General features: G+C 38.8%; 1 protein-coding gene across 2 annotated transcripts in view; it reads right to left on the reverse strand.

The window, feature by feature from the left end:
• Positions 1 to 16,620, reverse strand: part of TTC1 (tetratricopeptide repeat domain 1) — a 46,544-nt gene that overhangs the window by 18,812 nt on the left and 11,112 nt on the right. For both annotated transcript variants that reach the window (XM_047848973.1, XM_047848964.1), the window contains exon 3: positions 1,335 to 1,395. In XM_047848973.1, coding sequence (XP_047704929.1) covers positions 1,335 to 1,395 — 61 coding nt within the window. The remainder of the gene's footprint in view (positions 1 to 1,334; positions 1,396 to 16,620) is intronic.

Here is a 16,620-nt window from a genome sequence, read left to right on the forward strand (position 1 = left end):
CCATTCACAAAAGTCTCAAACAGAATGTTTTGTATGTTTAACTTTCATTTGGCTTACCCATTTAGTAAGGAATGTTGAAAGGGGATTAGAGAACTGGACAGATGAAAGAGACTAAAGTTGGGATTAATGGCTTAAGATAAAAAAAATTCTCTGTATGTATTTTCATTAAAGATATTATGCTTTTATGGGAGTCACCAGCCAAAACTGCTTCTCTGAAATGCTTGGAGACACATTTTATGGATCTAAAAGCAACAATGTAAAAATCAGTGGTTGACTAAAGACCTAAAGAGAAAATGATGATAAATTTACTTATTCACTGCTATGCACAGAATTACATGGTCAGGGCACTAAAAGAAAATTGCCTGTTCACTCCTTTCTCAGGTTGGAAATATTTAACACTAAAATACAAAGAGATATGCTTTCAAAATCAGAAACATTAGTTCTCTTAGGAAAAAAAAAGTGATGATGACTAAACAGAAAGAAAAAAAATTAACTTTAAAAATAACTAGAGAGGAAAATGTTACTACTCCTAGTTTTCTAAAGCATACACATTTTACATATGTGATAGAATACTACTGTAAGATCACATAGTTCCCCCAAAATATCCGAATGAACCCAAGTTATTCCTAAGCAAATGTAAAAAATGCAGAAGGAAATGGAGAACATCTCTCTACTTAAGGCAGCCAAAGAAAAGGGCACATGAAAGACCAGCCAAAGTATGAGCAAAATACTTCCCTAGGCCACACTGGAACCACGGGGCCAGTTTTTACAGCATCATTACAACTGAGGAACAGGGATCCTGTTTTTACATTAATGAAGACAGCAGCCTTTTAACCTTGCAGGATAGTTTTCCAATGCATCACTTGAAGAGTCTGCCCTCCTAACTTTTAGATCTATAGTGGATTACAGAAAAGAAAAAGTATGCCTGTGCCAAGAGACATGTGGTAATTGATCACCATCAGGTGAGAATGATCTGGACCTGGTGAAAAACACAATTTCAAGGTGCTGGGAAGCAACACTGTATTGTTAGTTTAGGTCTGCTAGTTGTTCCCAAATGTTCTCTGGTGTTTCTTCACACTCTAAAACAGAATGAGGATGCAAATGATTAGACATTGGTGCCTTACCTCCTTTTTTTTTTTTTTTTTTTTAAATGTTTATTATTTATTTTGAAAAGGAGAAAGAGGGAGGGGGTTGAGAAAATCCAAAGGAAGCTCTGTGCTATCAGTGCAGAGCCCAACACAGGGCTCAATCCCATGAACTGTGAGATCATGACCTGAACCAAAACCAAGAGTCAGATTCTTAACCGACTGAGCCACCCAGGCACCCGACCTTACCTCCTTTCTTAAACTGCGCGTTCCCCTCCTCCTTTAGTCTAGTGCTCTCTTCTCTTCTCTTCTGCAAGAGATCAATTACATCATTTCTCACAATGTTATAAGTGAGCAAAAAGGTTAGTTTTCATTAGGCTTTTAACAGGAAGTAACTGATTTTGTTTTTTCAGCTTGACTTTTGAGAACTGGGTCAGTTTTATCTAAATCTCAAACAGATAGAGAAACACCTGACCATCTGGCAAATCATCAATTGCATTCTTGATGTTTAAAACACAAAGCCTGGGTTTCTGGTGTTTAAATATTTTGCATGGAATAGTAATTTAGGTATCATTTAATTTCTCTTTACTCAAAATAAAACTAAACAACATACCCACTGGCATGCACACCTCTGCAAATTCAAATTCTGAATCTGCTACTTGTTAAATGTATTTTGGACAAGTTCCCGATCCTTCTAAGCCTTAGTTTCTTCCTCTAAAAAATGAGGCTTTATAGTTGTATGGATTAAAGTAATAAGGTGCATAAAGCACCCAATACACTGCTGGGTAAATAAGGGCACAATAAATACGAGCTATTACTTTTCTGTAAAATAAGTGATTTAATATATACTGAACTACAAGCGTGGTTTACATGATAAAGATGACCTACAGAATGCTGGTAGAGTGTGTTACAGGGAACAAAGCCCATCTGCAGGGTCAGGGCAATATTCTGTTAACAGGATAACACAAGGAAGTCTGAAGAAACCGAGATAAATAAATCTTTAGTTTCTGAGCTGCTTCTAACAACTCAGAAATTCACACAGATGGCCAAGCACCCATCATACTCAAAGGCAGAGTGAATGTTATTCTGCAAAGATGCACATGCTATCCCCGTGTGGTTTGCTTCCAGACCTAAACATCTTAGTAATACGGTCGGCTCAAGCAGAGTTGGCAGAAGTGCCTGCCTGCCACCTTCTGAAAGAGCTTGAGAGAGAGAGAGAGAGAGAGAGAGAGAGCAAGCGCACACATGCAAGTGAGGGAGAGGGGCAGAGGGAGAGAAAGAACCTTAAGCAGGCTCTCTGCTCAGCACAAAGCCTGACACAGAGCTTGAACCCATGACTCTAGGATCATGACGAGAGCTCCCGACTAAATAAAAACTTCAAAGGGAGGAAATACAGTTAGCAGCTTATTTCATGCACAGGAAAAGCATGGAGCCTAAACAACTAGGACTCTTCAGATTAGGAACCAAAGAGGGGTGCCTGGCTGGCTCAGTCAGTTAAGTGTCTAGCTCTGTATTTCGTCGCAGGTCATGATCTCACGGTTCATGAGATGGAGCCCCGTGTTGGGCTGTGTGCTGCAGCGTGAAGCCTGCTTGGGATACCCATTCTCTCTCATTCCCCCCCCCGGCCCTCACAATAAATACACACATACATACATACATACATACATACATACATAAATGCTTTAAAAAATGTATATATAAAAAAAGATTAGGAACCAAAGTAAAAATATGTCTATAGATTTGTAAATACACTGTTGAGACCAGGGTGCTTCCCAAATGCATTATTATACTCTAGATGATGAAGCTCAGTAAAGAAACTAAAAGGTGAGTATAAAATCAATCTCATTTTTATGGTATCTACTATGTGTCAGATATACGACAGATACAATAATTCATTCTAAAATATAACATATCTGGAACAGGGCTATTCTAAGGGAATACAAGAAAATAATATGGGTGATGGTGATGGGAATCAAAATATAAGAATATGGTGACACTTTGTTACCTAGTATTACCTAGGAGAGAGGTCGTAATGTTCTCTATGGAATCACAATTTATGGATGCAAGCAAAAAAGACTGTATCTTAGGTAAAAAAAAATTTAATGTTTCTATTTATTTTTGAGAGAGAGAGAGACAGAGCATGAGCAGGGGGCAGGGGTAGAGAGAGGGGGTGACACAGAATCTGAAGCGGGCTCCAGGTTCTGAGCTGTCAGCACAGAGCCTGATGCGGGGCTCGAACTCACAGAATGTGAGATCATGACCTGAGCTGAAGTCGGACGCTCAACCAACTAAGCCACCCAGGCGCCCCAGGTAAAAAAATTTTAAAGAGGGAAGATTCACTGGAAAGATACTGGTACTCACAGAATCACTGGGAGGCCTAAAAACACAGGCTTAGAAAATGGGCAGGATTCAAGGCAGCTCTGTTAAGTCAAGAAGCAAGAAAGCATTAACTGTCTTTTTATTTATTTATTTATTTATTTATTTTCTGGGGGGGGGGGGGGGGCGGGGGAGCACAGAGCGAGAGCGAGAGTGAGAGAGAGAATCCCAAGCAGGCTCCACATCATCAGCACAGAGCCCGATGTGGGCCTGAACCCACGAACCACAAGACCATGACCCGAGCCGAAAGCAAGAGCCAGATGCTTAACTGTCTGAGCCACCCAGGCTCAGTTAGGCTTCCCTAACTATCTTTTAGTGGAAGGGCTGTAATAGGAGCAAATAAATCCTAACTATTTCCTTTTCTTTGCCCCAATCGAAATTCAAAGTCTTGCTTAGGAGCATCCAATAAGCCAAGCATAGCTCACATGCCTTGGCTGTCAGAGAATGGAATGAGGAACATGGGGTAAGACCCCTGAACAAGACTACAATGCAGAAGAATTCTTCCAGCTAGGAAGGGGAGTTGGATGCTGGAAGCAAAGAAAACTCCATAACAAGTTCAGCTAAAAGTCTTTTCAAGAAGACATACAGATGGCCAACAGACACATAAAAGATGCTCAACATTACTAATCATCAGGGAAATGTAAATCAAAACGAGACATCATCTTACACCTGCTAGAATGGCTAAAATCAAAAAGATAAGAAATAACATGTGAAGAAAAGGAACCCTTGTACACTGTTGGTGGGAATGTAAACTGGTACAGCCAGTGTGGAGGTTTTCAAAAAACAGCCATGATATGGAAGCAACCTAAATGAATAGATAAGGAAGATATGTTATATATACACAGTGGAATATTATGCAGCCATAAAAAGGATGAAATAGTGCCATTTGAGACAATATGGATGGACCTAGCACGTATTATGCTAAGTGGTATAAGTCAGACAGAGGAAGACAAATACCATATGATTTCAGTCATAAGTGGAACCTAAACAAAAACAAATGAATCAACAAACAAAAAGCAGAATCAGACCTATAAATACAGAGAACTGGCAGCTACCAGTGAGGAGGGGTGTAGGGGGTTGGGCAAAACAGGTCAAGGGCAGAGGGAAATACAGGCTTCCAGTTATGGAATGAATAACTCACAGGATTAAAAGGCACAGCATAAGGAACATAGTCAATGATATTATAATAGCAATATATGGAGACAGATGGTAGCTACAATCGTGGTGAACATAGATAGCATAATGTATAAACTTGGTGGATCACTATGTTGTACACCTGAAACTAATGTAACATAGTGTGTCAACTGTACTCAAAAAAAGTTATTTCAACCCTGAAGAGCCAAAGCAACCCTGACAAAGAAGAACAAAGCTGGAGGCATCATGGTCCGATTTCAAGCTATATTACAAAGCTATACTAATTAAAATAGTATGGTATTAGCATAAAAACTGACGCATAGGTCAATGGAAAACAGAGGCAAGAAATAAATGCATGCATATGCAGTTAATTAATTTATGACAAAAGAGCCAAGAATATACAATGGGGAAAGGACAGTCTCTTCGATAGATGGTGTTGGGAAAACTGGACAGCCACATTGTGAAAGAATCAAACTGGACCACTGTCTCACAGGCTACACAAAAATTAACTCACAATGGATTAAGACTTTAATGTAACACCTGAAACCATAAAAAATTTCTAGAAGAGCATACAGGCAGTAAGTTCCTTGACATAGATCTTGCTGATGATTTTCTGAATCTGACACCAAAAGCGAAGGCAAAAAAGGCAAAGATAAACAAGTGGGGCTATATCAAACTGAAAAATCTTCTGCTCAGCAAAGGAAACCATGAACAAAATGAAAAGGCAACCTACTGAATGGGAGAAAATGTTGGCAAATCATATATCTAATAAAGGGTTAATATCCAAACTATATAAACAACTCATACAACTTAACAGCAAAAAAACCAATCAGATTAAAAAATGGGCAGAAGATGTGAACAGACTTTTTTCCAAAGACCTACAGATGGCCAATAAGTACATGAAAAGATGTTCAACATCATTAATCATCAGGGAAATGCAAATAAAAACCACAATGAAATAACACTCACACTTGCTAGAATGGTTATTACTTAAAAAAACAAAAACAAAAACAAGAAACAAATGTTGAGGATGTGGAGAAAAGAACCCTTATGCACTGTTGGTGGGAATGTAAATTGGCACAATCACTATGGAAAATTGTATGGAGTTTCCTTAAAAAAATAAAAATGGAATTACCATATGACCATATGACCCAGGAATTACCATAGGACCCATATTCCACTTCGGGGTATTTAGCCAAAGAAAATGAAAGCACTAACTTGAAGAGATATATGCACCCTTATGCTCACTGCAGCATTATTTACAATAGCCAAGATACGGAAACCTAAGTGTCAGTCAACGGATGAAGAGATAAATTGTGGACTGGGCCTCATTCCAGTCTCCTTCTAGCTACCACCTTGCACCCCCACGTGTGACCACCTTAGCTCAGTTGCTCTGCCCAAGACTCCCTGAGCGCTAACCCTAGTCCCCTGCTCGGTTCCATTTCTGCCCCCAAAAGATGAAAGAAACTATCACGAACCAGGGTAAACTTGCCAAACTGCAAGCAGAGTGTGCAGCTCACTGAAAGAAGGGGGATCACGGAATGGCGACATGATAAAAAACTTCAGTTCTCCTTAAAGAAGTTGGGGGTAAACAGTATCTCTGGTATTGAAGAAGCGAATACGTTCACAAACCGAGGTATAGTGATCCACTTTAACAACCCTAAAGTCCAGCCATTCTTGGCAGTGAACACTTTTCAACATCACAGGGCATGCTGAGACAAAGGAGCTGACAGAAATGCTCCCCAGGATCTTAAACCAGCGCGGTGCAGATGGTCTGACTAGTTTAAGAAGAGACGGGCTAAAGCTTTGCCCGCACAATCTGCGGATGCAGAAGAACCACTAGCTACCAGAGAGGAGGAGGAGGATGAAGTTCCAGATCCTGTGGAAAGTTTTTGATGAAGCTTCCAAGAATGAAGCAAACTGAACTGAGTCAGCTTCTGGAGAAGATAAAACTTGAAGAAGTTACTGGGAGCTGCTATTTTATGACTGCTTTTTAAAATTCTGTTCATGGATCTCTAATATTTTTAAGCCCAAGCCTCTGGGACAATGCAGCTCTTTAGTTTTTGCTTATATGCAATTCATTCTTTGCAGTGAATTAAGCTGAAGAAGCCTGGGGATAAAGTTTGAAACAAGGTTAATAAAGTTCTTTGCCTAGTAAAAACAAAACAAACAAAAAAACAAGAAGAAAAAGAAATTGTGATGTATATATACACACAACTGAATATTATTCAGCCATAAAAAGATGGAATCTTGCCATTTGCAATAACATAAATTGATCTCGAAGGGCATTACCCTAAATGAAGGAAAAGATAAATATGATTTTTCTTATATGTGGAACCTAAACAATAAAACACAAAAAAATCCCAAGCTCATAGAAACAGAGAATAGATTGGCAATTGCCAGAGGGTGGGGTTAGGGGGTGGGAGACATGAGTGAAGGGGGTATGAAAAAAAGATTATAAAACAATTTTAATTAAGGTAAAATTACAGCCCTATAAATAATAGCAAATTCATGGTCGGTTTTTAATTCATACACACAAAATGCATAATTGGCCAATTAGGTTCTAACGGTGAAAAGTTTGACATTAGAATACATATTAATGTAAGGTAGCATATTAATAAGTTAAAAGAGAAAATTACATAATCATACGAATAAATGCATCACAGGTCCTAAAGGTCTTTAATATATTTTAAAAGGCTATTGCAAAAACAAAAATTCTTTAGAGAAGAACAAGTCATCAAGTTACTAGAGTTTAATATCCATTCTGAACTTTCAGTCTCTGTTTTAACTCTAATTTCAAGCTACTTTGTAAGCTATAATCTGTTCTCCATTGCAAACTCATCAGGAATGTTTTATGAACACAGATGAATCATTCAGACTGCCAGATCAGACTCGTGTGGGGTGTTGTGTGTGTGCATGTGTGTGCACTCGCACGCACGCATATGTTAAGAGTTTAATCACTCTTTGGTAAATTTAGAACACTGACTGACATACCAGTAGGCAAAACTTAGATCCAAGGTATACCAGAAGGAATTAATGATGATGGCCAGCCTGAGCAGGCAGTCTGGGAAAAGCTCACAGTGTCTTTTTTCAAACTATATTTTTTTACTTGAGTGTAGCTAACACATAATGTTACATTAAGTTTCAGGTGTACAACATAGTGATTCCACAAGTTTAAACATTATGCTATCTATGCTCAGTGTCTCTGTAACCAGGACTAAAGGTTGAACTGGCAGAGGGAAGAGATCCAGATCATATTTCTGAAGCCAATTATTCAAAGGAAGGCATTTTATTTTTTCAGCTGACAAATCACAACTCAGTGACCCATTAAGTAGTAAACACTGGAAAAGAGCTGCTGTTTCCACAGATTGTGTAAATTGAGGATTAATGCAATTATCACTATCATGCTGAATATCTCCTTGGAAACAGCTAAAAATAGTACATTTAGGAGAAAGCTGCACTACTCCCAGCTGTGCCAAGGGACTATCTTGATCCCAGTACAAAGACCAGGGTTTATGCTGCTGCCAGAACATTCTCTTTCTCCAAAAGACGGCACGCATACTGTGTAATATTACTGGAATCCAAGCACAGATTGTATCATGAGTCTTATTTAGCATGCTAAATGCCAAGAACATACACACATAAATGAGCTGGTGGTGTTGACATTCAGCAGCATTATCAGGTTCAAATTGTTCCAGGTTCTGGTATAACGTATAATGTGGTTAGGAGCCCTGTCATATGTCTCTACAATGTCCTTTTTTTTTTTTTTTTTTTTTTTTGAGAGAGAGACAGACAGACAGCAAGACAGACAGACAGAATCCAAAGCAGGTTCCCGGCTCTGAACTATCAGTGCAGAGCCCAAAGCGGAGGGGATCGAACTCACAAAATGTGAGATCACCACCTAACTGAAGTTGGACGCTTAACTAACTGAACCACCCAGGGGTCCCTTAAAGTAAACTTTATATTCAATGTGGGGCTTACATTCACGACCCCAGAGACCAAGAGTTGCATACTCTACTGACTGAGCCAGCCAGGTAGGTGCCCTTCCACAAGGTCTTTTAACACATTCCAGAGGCTTCACAGAGAAATATCTGCTCTAGAATTTTATTTCCATAACAATGGAAACCAAAGAAATTTTACAGAGCTCTTTACTCAGTACTCCTCCCCATCATGGAAAACTCAGGAAGAAACAGTGACATTATTCTGCATTGTAAATCATCACAGGAGCTGTCAAGGAAAACCCCAAAGAGATAATGCTCGTGATGAATGGAGTTTATTTCAGCAGTTATTACCCCAACTGCAAACTTTTCAGCCTGGTGTTCAAAATTTAATATAACTTGTATCAGGATATAGCACGTTACTTCTTAAAATCTGCAGTCACATACATTAGCTCATTTGCTTTTTGCAGGGCAATTCTCAGATGTGAGCATGAAAGTATTAAATGACCCATTTTACAGGTAAGAAAATCAAGATCAGATATCTCTTAGTTTTCTTTTTTTTTTTTTTAACTACATCAAACTTGTATTCCCATCTACTCCACCTTACCTCTCATTACCACCCAACACAAGTCCTTCCTTTAGACAGTCTGATCTCTTCACTGTCTCTCAACACCTACCATGCTTATCTTTTATCCTTCATTCCATTCCTTTGTATATGCATCCCCACCTTGGAATGCACTTGTTTCTCTTCCGTATTTTCTTCCCAACTGTTTTCCCAAAAACAAAATTTTCTGGGTTTTCAAAGTCACACAAACCATATGTCCTCCCCAGAGCCACCTTTCACTTCTTTCCCTGCGTGACCTTTCTGTGACTGCACTGTACCTTGTCACCTCTAATTTGGTATATATTACATAGCTATATAATTATAACTATATAATACATATGTGTACAAACACTGCAGAATGTTTGGAATGTTACTTAATGCTTCAATGGGTAATACAACATTGTGTAGCCTTCAGACCAAGGCAAGAGGGGCCCCTGTCCAGGCCCTTGGCTGATTGCACCTTTCCTCCCAAGGGGCTCCAGGATTTAGACCAGGCTCCTGAATCTCCCAGCTCACTTCCAGGGGTTCCTATGGGCAGACTTTGCTGCCAGTGCATACCGTGTTCCAGATATGATACTTTGTACTACGCCTGCTCCAGCCTTGGAATCAGCCATTTTTCCAAGGAGTCCTGGATCCTTTTGATGGGGAATGGTATTTAGAAACCAAGATCTGGATGCTAGTATGTTCCCTGTTACTAGCAAGTCATTGTTTTTAGGTCCTCTCAGTAAGAAATCCAGGAGATACAACTTTAAAAAATAAAAAAACAAAAATGCCACAAGTCAAAGAATACATAAACATGAAATCTTGTATGCAGTCAGACAAGTGAACACCACCAGATTCTTCCTCACTTTCTCCCACACTGAAAACTCTGGTTCCCAGTAACAGCAATATATTTACTCATTTGCTCTATCCTAAAATTAACAGAAAAGTTCTGAAGTTACTATATGAATATCAGTACCTATGATGAACCTACTATGTAAAGTTCAAGATTTCATTGTAGTTCTTTAAAACAATTTTTTAAATTAATTTTTTATCTTAGAGAGAGAAAGAAAGAGCACGTGCACAAGCAGGGAAGGGGCAGAGAGGGAGAGACAGAATCCCAAACAGGCTCCGAGCTCAGCGCAGAGCCTGACACAGGGCTCGATCTCACAACCATGAGAGAAATCAAGACTTGCATGCTGAACCTACTGAGCCACCCAGGCACCCCTCATTGCAGTTCTTTGTAACTTTAAAATATATCCTACTAAGGGTAAACAGCCAGAGTACCGTGCTTAAAGTTACTGGAATTATCTTTTCTATGTGATCAATTTGATCACATTAATTTCATTCTATTTGTAATCAATTTTAAGGCTTAATTTTTGCCTCATCCTTTCTGGTTTAATTTTAATGTATAAATATTTGAACAGATCAAAACTCAATACTGGATGGGACTTCTGATGTGGCAAACGTAAAAAATAACTATAAATTGGACAAAATGATTAACACCAGCTGTTTCAGTGTCCTAAAAATTGACTAAAAGCTTACAGCAAAGTGAGTAACACTTGTGAAAAACTACTGAACTTCAGAAAACAGCCGTGAAATCTGTGGCTTCCTTGCAAGGACCTGCTCCCCTTCTTCCTCCCATCATTTGACACCGTAGTTCTAATAGAGCAAGGAAGGCCATGAAGAACCAGCAGCACCACTGCTTGAGGAGTCTGAGCTGATTCAAACCGGAGGTGAAATAATCCATGCCCAGTGGTACTGTCAAAAATAAGCAGCAATCTGAGTGGTAAGCAAACAGGGAAAGTCAGGGGTCCTACTAATCTGTGGTTGTGGCCCTGGCTGGGCAAATAAGGGACCCATGGACCAAGCAGAAATGTAACAGGGAGACAGAAGAGGCAGTCACAGAGGTACCTGATAAGCTCTCCTTGTACCCCTAATGGACTGGAGATGGTGCGCAAGCCTGGTAGCAATGAAGAGGACCAAAGCTATTCATGCACGCTTGTCCTATCAGGAACCTGTGCACCTATGCTGAGGAGACACAAGAGGGTCCAGCTGGGCTGACCTGAAAATTCCCTAAAATTGTAATACACTTCTAAATCCACACACAGATCAGTAGGTGGAAGCCTTGTTGGTTTGAGCTGTTTGAACATAATCTCTGACCAGTTATCGGCTGACCACTAAGCTGTACAGAAACAAGAGCAACCCCAAGAAAGCCATACTTAAAAATATCAGCAAGAAAAGGACAAAAACAAAACCCAGCTGAGCAGAGCTGTCAGTGGCCACACAGACACCAGGAGAAATGGACTGTACAGCTTGAGACTAGGTAAAAAGCAACAGTTGCAAAAAAGCAACAGGAAAAATAATGCAAGCAGGGAAGGTGGTGGTAGAGGACAGAATCCAGGGCTGTTACATCTCTACTTAAAACGTCCAGTTTTAACAAAAAATTGTAAGGTATACAAAGAGACAGAAAAATTTGACCCACAACCAGGAAAAAAAAAACAAAACAAAAAGAGCAGTAAACAGAAATATCTGAATATCACCGATTTTAGATCTAGCAAAGACTTGAAAGCAGCTATAAACATGTTCAAAGAACTAAAGAAAATTGTGTTTAAAGACTTAAATGAAAGCAAGACAATGATTAAAAAAAGAGAACCATTAGCACAAAAACAGACACATAGACCAATGGAATAGAATAGAAACCCCAGAACTAGACCCACAAACGTATGGCCAACTCACCTTTGACAAAGCAGGAAAGAACATCCAATGGAAAAAAGACAGTCTCTTTAACAAATGGTGCTGGGAGAACTGGACAGCAACATGCAGAAGGTTGAAACTAGACCACTTTCTCACACCATTCACAAAAATAAACTCAAATGGATAAAGGACCTGAATGTGAGACAGGAAACCACCAAAACCCTAGAGGAGAAAGCAGGAAAAGACCTCTCTGACCTCAGCCGTAGCAATTTCTTACTTGACACATCCCCAAAGGCAAGGGAATTAAAAGCAAAAATGAACTACTGGGACCTTATGAAGATAAAAAGCTTCTGCACAGCAAAGGAAACAACCAACAAAACTAAAAGGCAACCAACGGAATGGGAAAAGATATTTGCAAATGACATATAGGACAAAGGGCTAGTATCCAAAATCTATAAAGAGCTCACCAAACTCCACACTTGAAAAACAAATAACCCAGTGAAGAAATGGGCAGAAAACATGAATAGACACTTCTCTAAAGAAGACATCCATATGGCCAAAAGGCACATGAAAAGATGCTCAATGTCGCTCCTCATCAGGGAAATACAAATCAAAACCACACTCAGATATCATCTCACGCCAGTCAGAGTGGCCAAAATGAACAAATCAGGAGACTATAGATGCTGGAGAGGATGTGGAGAAACAGGAACCCTCTTGCACTGTTGGTGGGAATGCAAACTGGTGCAGCTGCTCTGGAAAACAGTGTGGAGGTTCCTCAAAACATTAAAAATAGATCTACCCTATGACCCAGCAATAGCACTGCTAGGAATTTACCCAAGGGATACAGGAGTACTGATGCATAGGGGCACTTGTACCCCAATGTTTATAGCAGCACTCTCAACAATAGCCAAACTATGGAAAGAGCCTAAATGTTCATCAACTGATGAATGGATAAAGAAATTGTGGTTTATATACACAATGGAGTACTACGTGGCAATGAGAAAGAATGAAGTATGGCCCTTTGTAGCAACGTGGATGGAACTGGAAAGTGTGATGCTAAGAGAAATAAGCAATACAGAGAAAGACAGACACCATATGTTTTCACTCTTATGTGGATCCTGAGAAACTTAACAGAAACCCATGGGGGAGGGGAAGGAAAAAAAAAAAAAAAGAGGTTAGAGTGGGAGAGAGCCAAAGCATAAGAGACTCTTAAAAACTGAGAACAAACTGAGGGTTGATGGGGGGTGGGAGGGACAGGAGGGTGGGTGATGGGTATTGAGGAAGGCACCTTTTGGGATGAGCACTGGGTGTTGTATGGAAACCAATTTGACAATAAGTTTCATATATTTAAAATAAAATAAAATAAAATAATAAAATAAAATAAAATATAAAAAAAAATAAAAAAAGAGAACCATGACAAAAGGACAAAAATTATTTAAAAGGAAAAAGTTGAAAAGTCCAATAACTGAAATGAAAAATTCATAGAAAAGAGATTTGAACTGGCATGAAAATTAAATAAAATTCAAGGTAGAGCAATAGACACCCAATCTGAAGAACTGAGAGCAGAAAAAAGATGGTGAAAAATGAAGAGCCCTCACAATATGTGTTGAGAGTCCCAGAAAGGGGAGAGAAGAAATAGTTGAAGAAATATGGCTGAAATCTTCAAAATGTTGATGAAAAATGTTAATCTAAAGATCCAAGCAGCTCAATGAACCCCAAGTACATAGATCCATATCTAGAACCACCAGAGTCAAAATGTTGAAAGACAAAGAGAAAATCTGAACGAACAGAAGGAAAACAACTTATCAGGTTCAGAACAACAACAGTATTATTATTATCTGATTTCTCGCCAAAGAAATCAGTGTGATGACATACTCAAAATGTTGAAAGAAAAAAACTGTCAACCAAGAATTAGATATGCAGCAAGACCGTACCTCAAAATGAAGGCAAAATAAAGACATTCACAGATAAAGATAGAAAAAGTGCTACCAAACCTCCCTTACAAGACATACTAAAGGAAATCCTTTGGACTGGAAGGAAATGATACCAGACGGTAACTCAAATCGACATGGAGAAATGAAAAGCTTTAGAAATGGTTCTATAGGGAGACCTGGGTGGCTGGCTCAGTCAGTTAAGCTTCCAACTTTGGCTCAGGTCATGATCTCACAGTCTGTGAGTTCGAGCCCCACGTTGGGCTCTGTGCTGACAGTTCACAGCCTGGAGCCTGCTTTGGATTCTGTTCTGTGTCTCCCTCTCTCTCTGCCCCTCCCCTGCTCGTGCTCTCTCTCGAAAATAAATGTTAAAAAAATTTAGAAATGGTTCTATAAATACATTATTTTCTCAATTTCTTTAAAAGACAAAAAAGACTAATTACAATACTTTGTGGATGAGTTTACAACATATAATTGATATAATGTATATGACAATGGTGGCACCAAGGAAGAAGAAACAGTTATCCTGAAGCAAAATTTCTATATTTTACTGGAATTACAAAGTATTAAACTAAACTAGACTCTAATAGGATGCATAATATAAATCTATACAGCAACCACTAAATACATTTAGCTAAGAAACAGTTTAAATATTAGAAATATTACAACGGTACACTAAAAAATTATCTAACATAAAAGGCACTAATTTTAATTTTTAAAAATTAAATTTAAATTTTAAAATATTTTTAATCCCCTTGCTATCAAGAATTAAGACACTTGTAAAGAGGATGACAGTGCTTTAGAACATGTCATGCAGTCCCAGAGAACTCACTTCGAGTTGTTTTGAGAACTATGTTAAAAATAAACCTTTACTGGGCACCTAGGTGGCTGTTGGTTGAGCATCTGACTCTTGATTCTGGATCAGGCCACGATGTCATGGTTCATGAGTTTGGGCCCAGTGACAGGTTCTACATTGACAGCAGGAGTCAGCTTGGAAGTTCTCTCTCTCCTCTCTCTGCCCCTCCCCCTGCTCATAGGCATGTGCTCTCTTTCAAAATAAACATTAAAAACAAACAAACAAACAAACAAACAAACAATAAATCTTCACCTCACTGAATCAGGGACTCGCACCACAGATCTTCAGTTGTTTTTCTATAGGTAACCCAAGGCCATTTTCCACTGAATTAGCAAAATGAGTTCTTTGCAGACAGACTAATTCAGTTTGCAAATGTTTAAAATCTATTCTTTGCCTTCACAAATATAGGTATGCTAGGATCTTATTTTATTCTATTTTCCAGGGAACAATGTTCTTGGATTATAGGGTAAAAGAATTTCACAGAATAGAGAGAACTGTATTTTCTTAAAGACAAAACAACTTTGAAGTATTATATTGCAAAACACGATCCCAACAAACATTCTATACTTTTAAACTAATCAATTATCTAGTTATTTCTTATTTTTTGAGGTGGGGAGGAGCAGAGGGAGAAGGAGAGAGAGAATCTTAAGCAGGCTCCACGCCTATCACAGAGCCCGACACAGGGCTCGATCTCATGATCATGAGATCATGACCTGAGCCAAAAATCAAGTCAGACAGTTCACAGACTGAGCCACCCAGGTGCTGCTCTGCAGTTATTTTTAAATTTCATCACCACTGAGGGGCACCCGGGTGGCTCAGTCCATGAAGCGTCTGACTTCAGCTCAGGTCATGATCTCATGGTTCGTGGGTTCGAGCCCCGCGTCGGGCTCTGTGCTGACAGCTAAGAGCCTGGAGCCTGCTTTGGATTCTGTGTCTCCCTCTCTCTCTACCACTCCCCTGCTCTCTCTCTCCCAAAAATAAACATACATTAAAAAAATTAAAAAAAAATTTCATTGCTACTGAGATCTTTCAACGGTGATCTAACCCATGTCTAAATGTGGTTACTTTGATTAATGATACCACTATAAACCAAGTTAGGTTTTAACTGATAATTTAACAGGTGGAAGGTGAGCATTTGGAAAAAAAAAATACAAACTCAGTCTGAGTTGATATTAAAATTTAATCAAATCACTGAGGCAAGAGTAGACTTTTAAAAATGGTGCTGGGACAACTTGGTAGTCATTTGGAAAAAGACAAAACTAGAATATATGTTGCATCTTACACAAGAGCAAACTCCAAGTAGACTGGAGATCTAAATATAAAAAGTGAAACCATATAAGTATTGGAAGAAGATACAGGTGAATTCCTCTTTAATCTCAGTGTGAGGAATAGCTTTCCAACTGTAACTCAAATCCTAGAGAATTTAAGTTGATACAACTTTAATTTTGGTGTAAACTGGCAAATGTCAGAAGGTGCTCCTTAATTCCCTTATTAATCATGAAACAACCACCTTTTCAGTGCTAGCTAGGAATATTCCCTATTCTTAAGATCAGTGAATACAAAAGAAACAATTTGGAGCTTATATATACTCCTTCTATCATTAAATGATAAAAAAACTTGCATTAAATACATTTAAAAAATTCATTTAACGATCCTGCAATGATCATAGATTTAATAGATAACAAGGAGAAAATCAAGAGATTCACACCAGCAGGTTAATTTCCATATTGTAAATCTATCAGCAGGTCTCTGCTTCCCCCTGCAGTTTTGTAAAGTAATTGTTATAAAATAAACTTTTAAGTCAAGCACTGTGTTCAAAGATCACATAATGGTCAAAGAGAAGGTTAAAAAAGCCACACACTTACTAAAGGGTTGGAAAATGGAGGCACAAGTACCATTGCTGCTTCAGTCTTATCTAGGTGGGGTGGAACAACTACACACTGAAAGGACTGGAGACACCCATCCTACAAATGATCCTGAAGGGAATTCCTTTATCATTAAAAAGAAAGACCAGCTTCAG

Source organism: Prionailurus viverrinus, chromosome A1 (genome assembly GCF_022837055.1).
Source record: "Prionailurus viverrinus isolate Anna chromosome A1, UM_Priviv_1.0, whole genome shotgun sequence".
In the NCBI taxonomy this organism is placed as follows: Eukaryota; Metazoa; Chordata; class Mammalia; order Carnivora; family Felidae; genus Prionailurus; species Prionailurus viverrinus.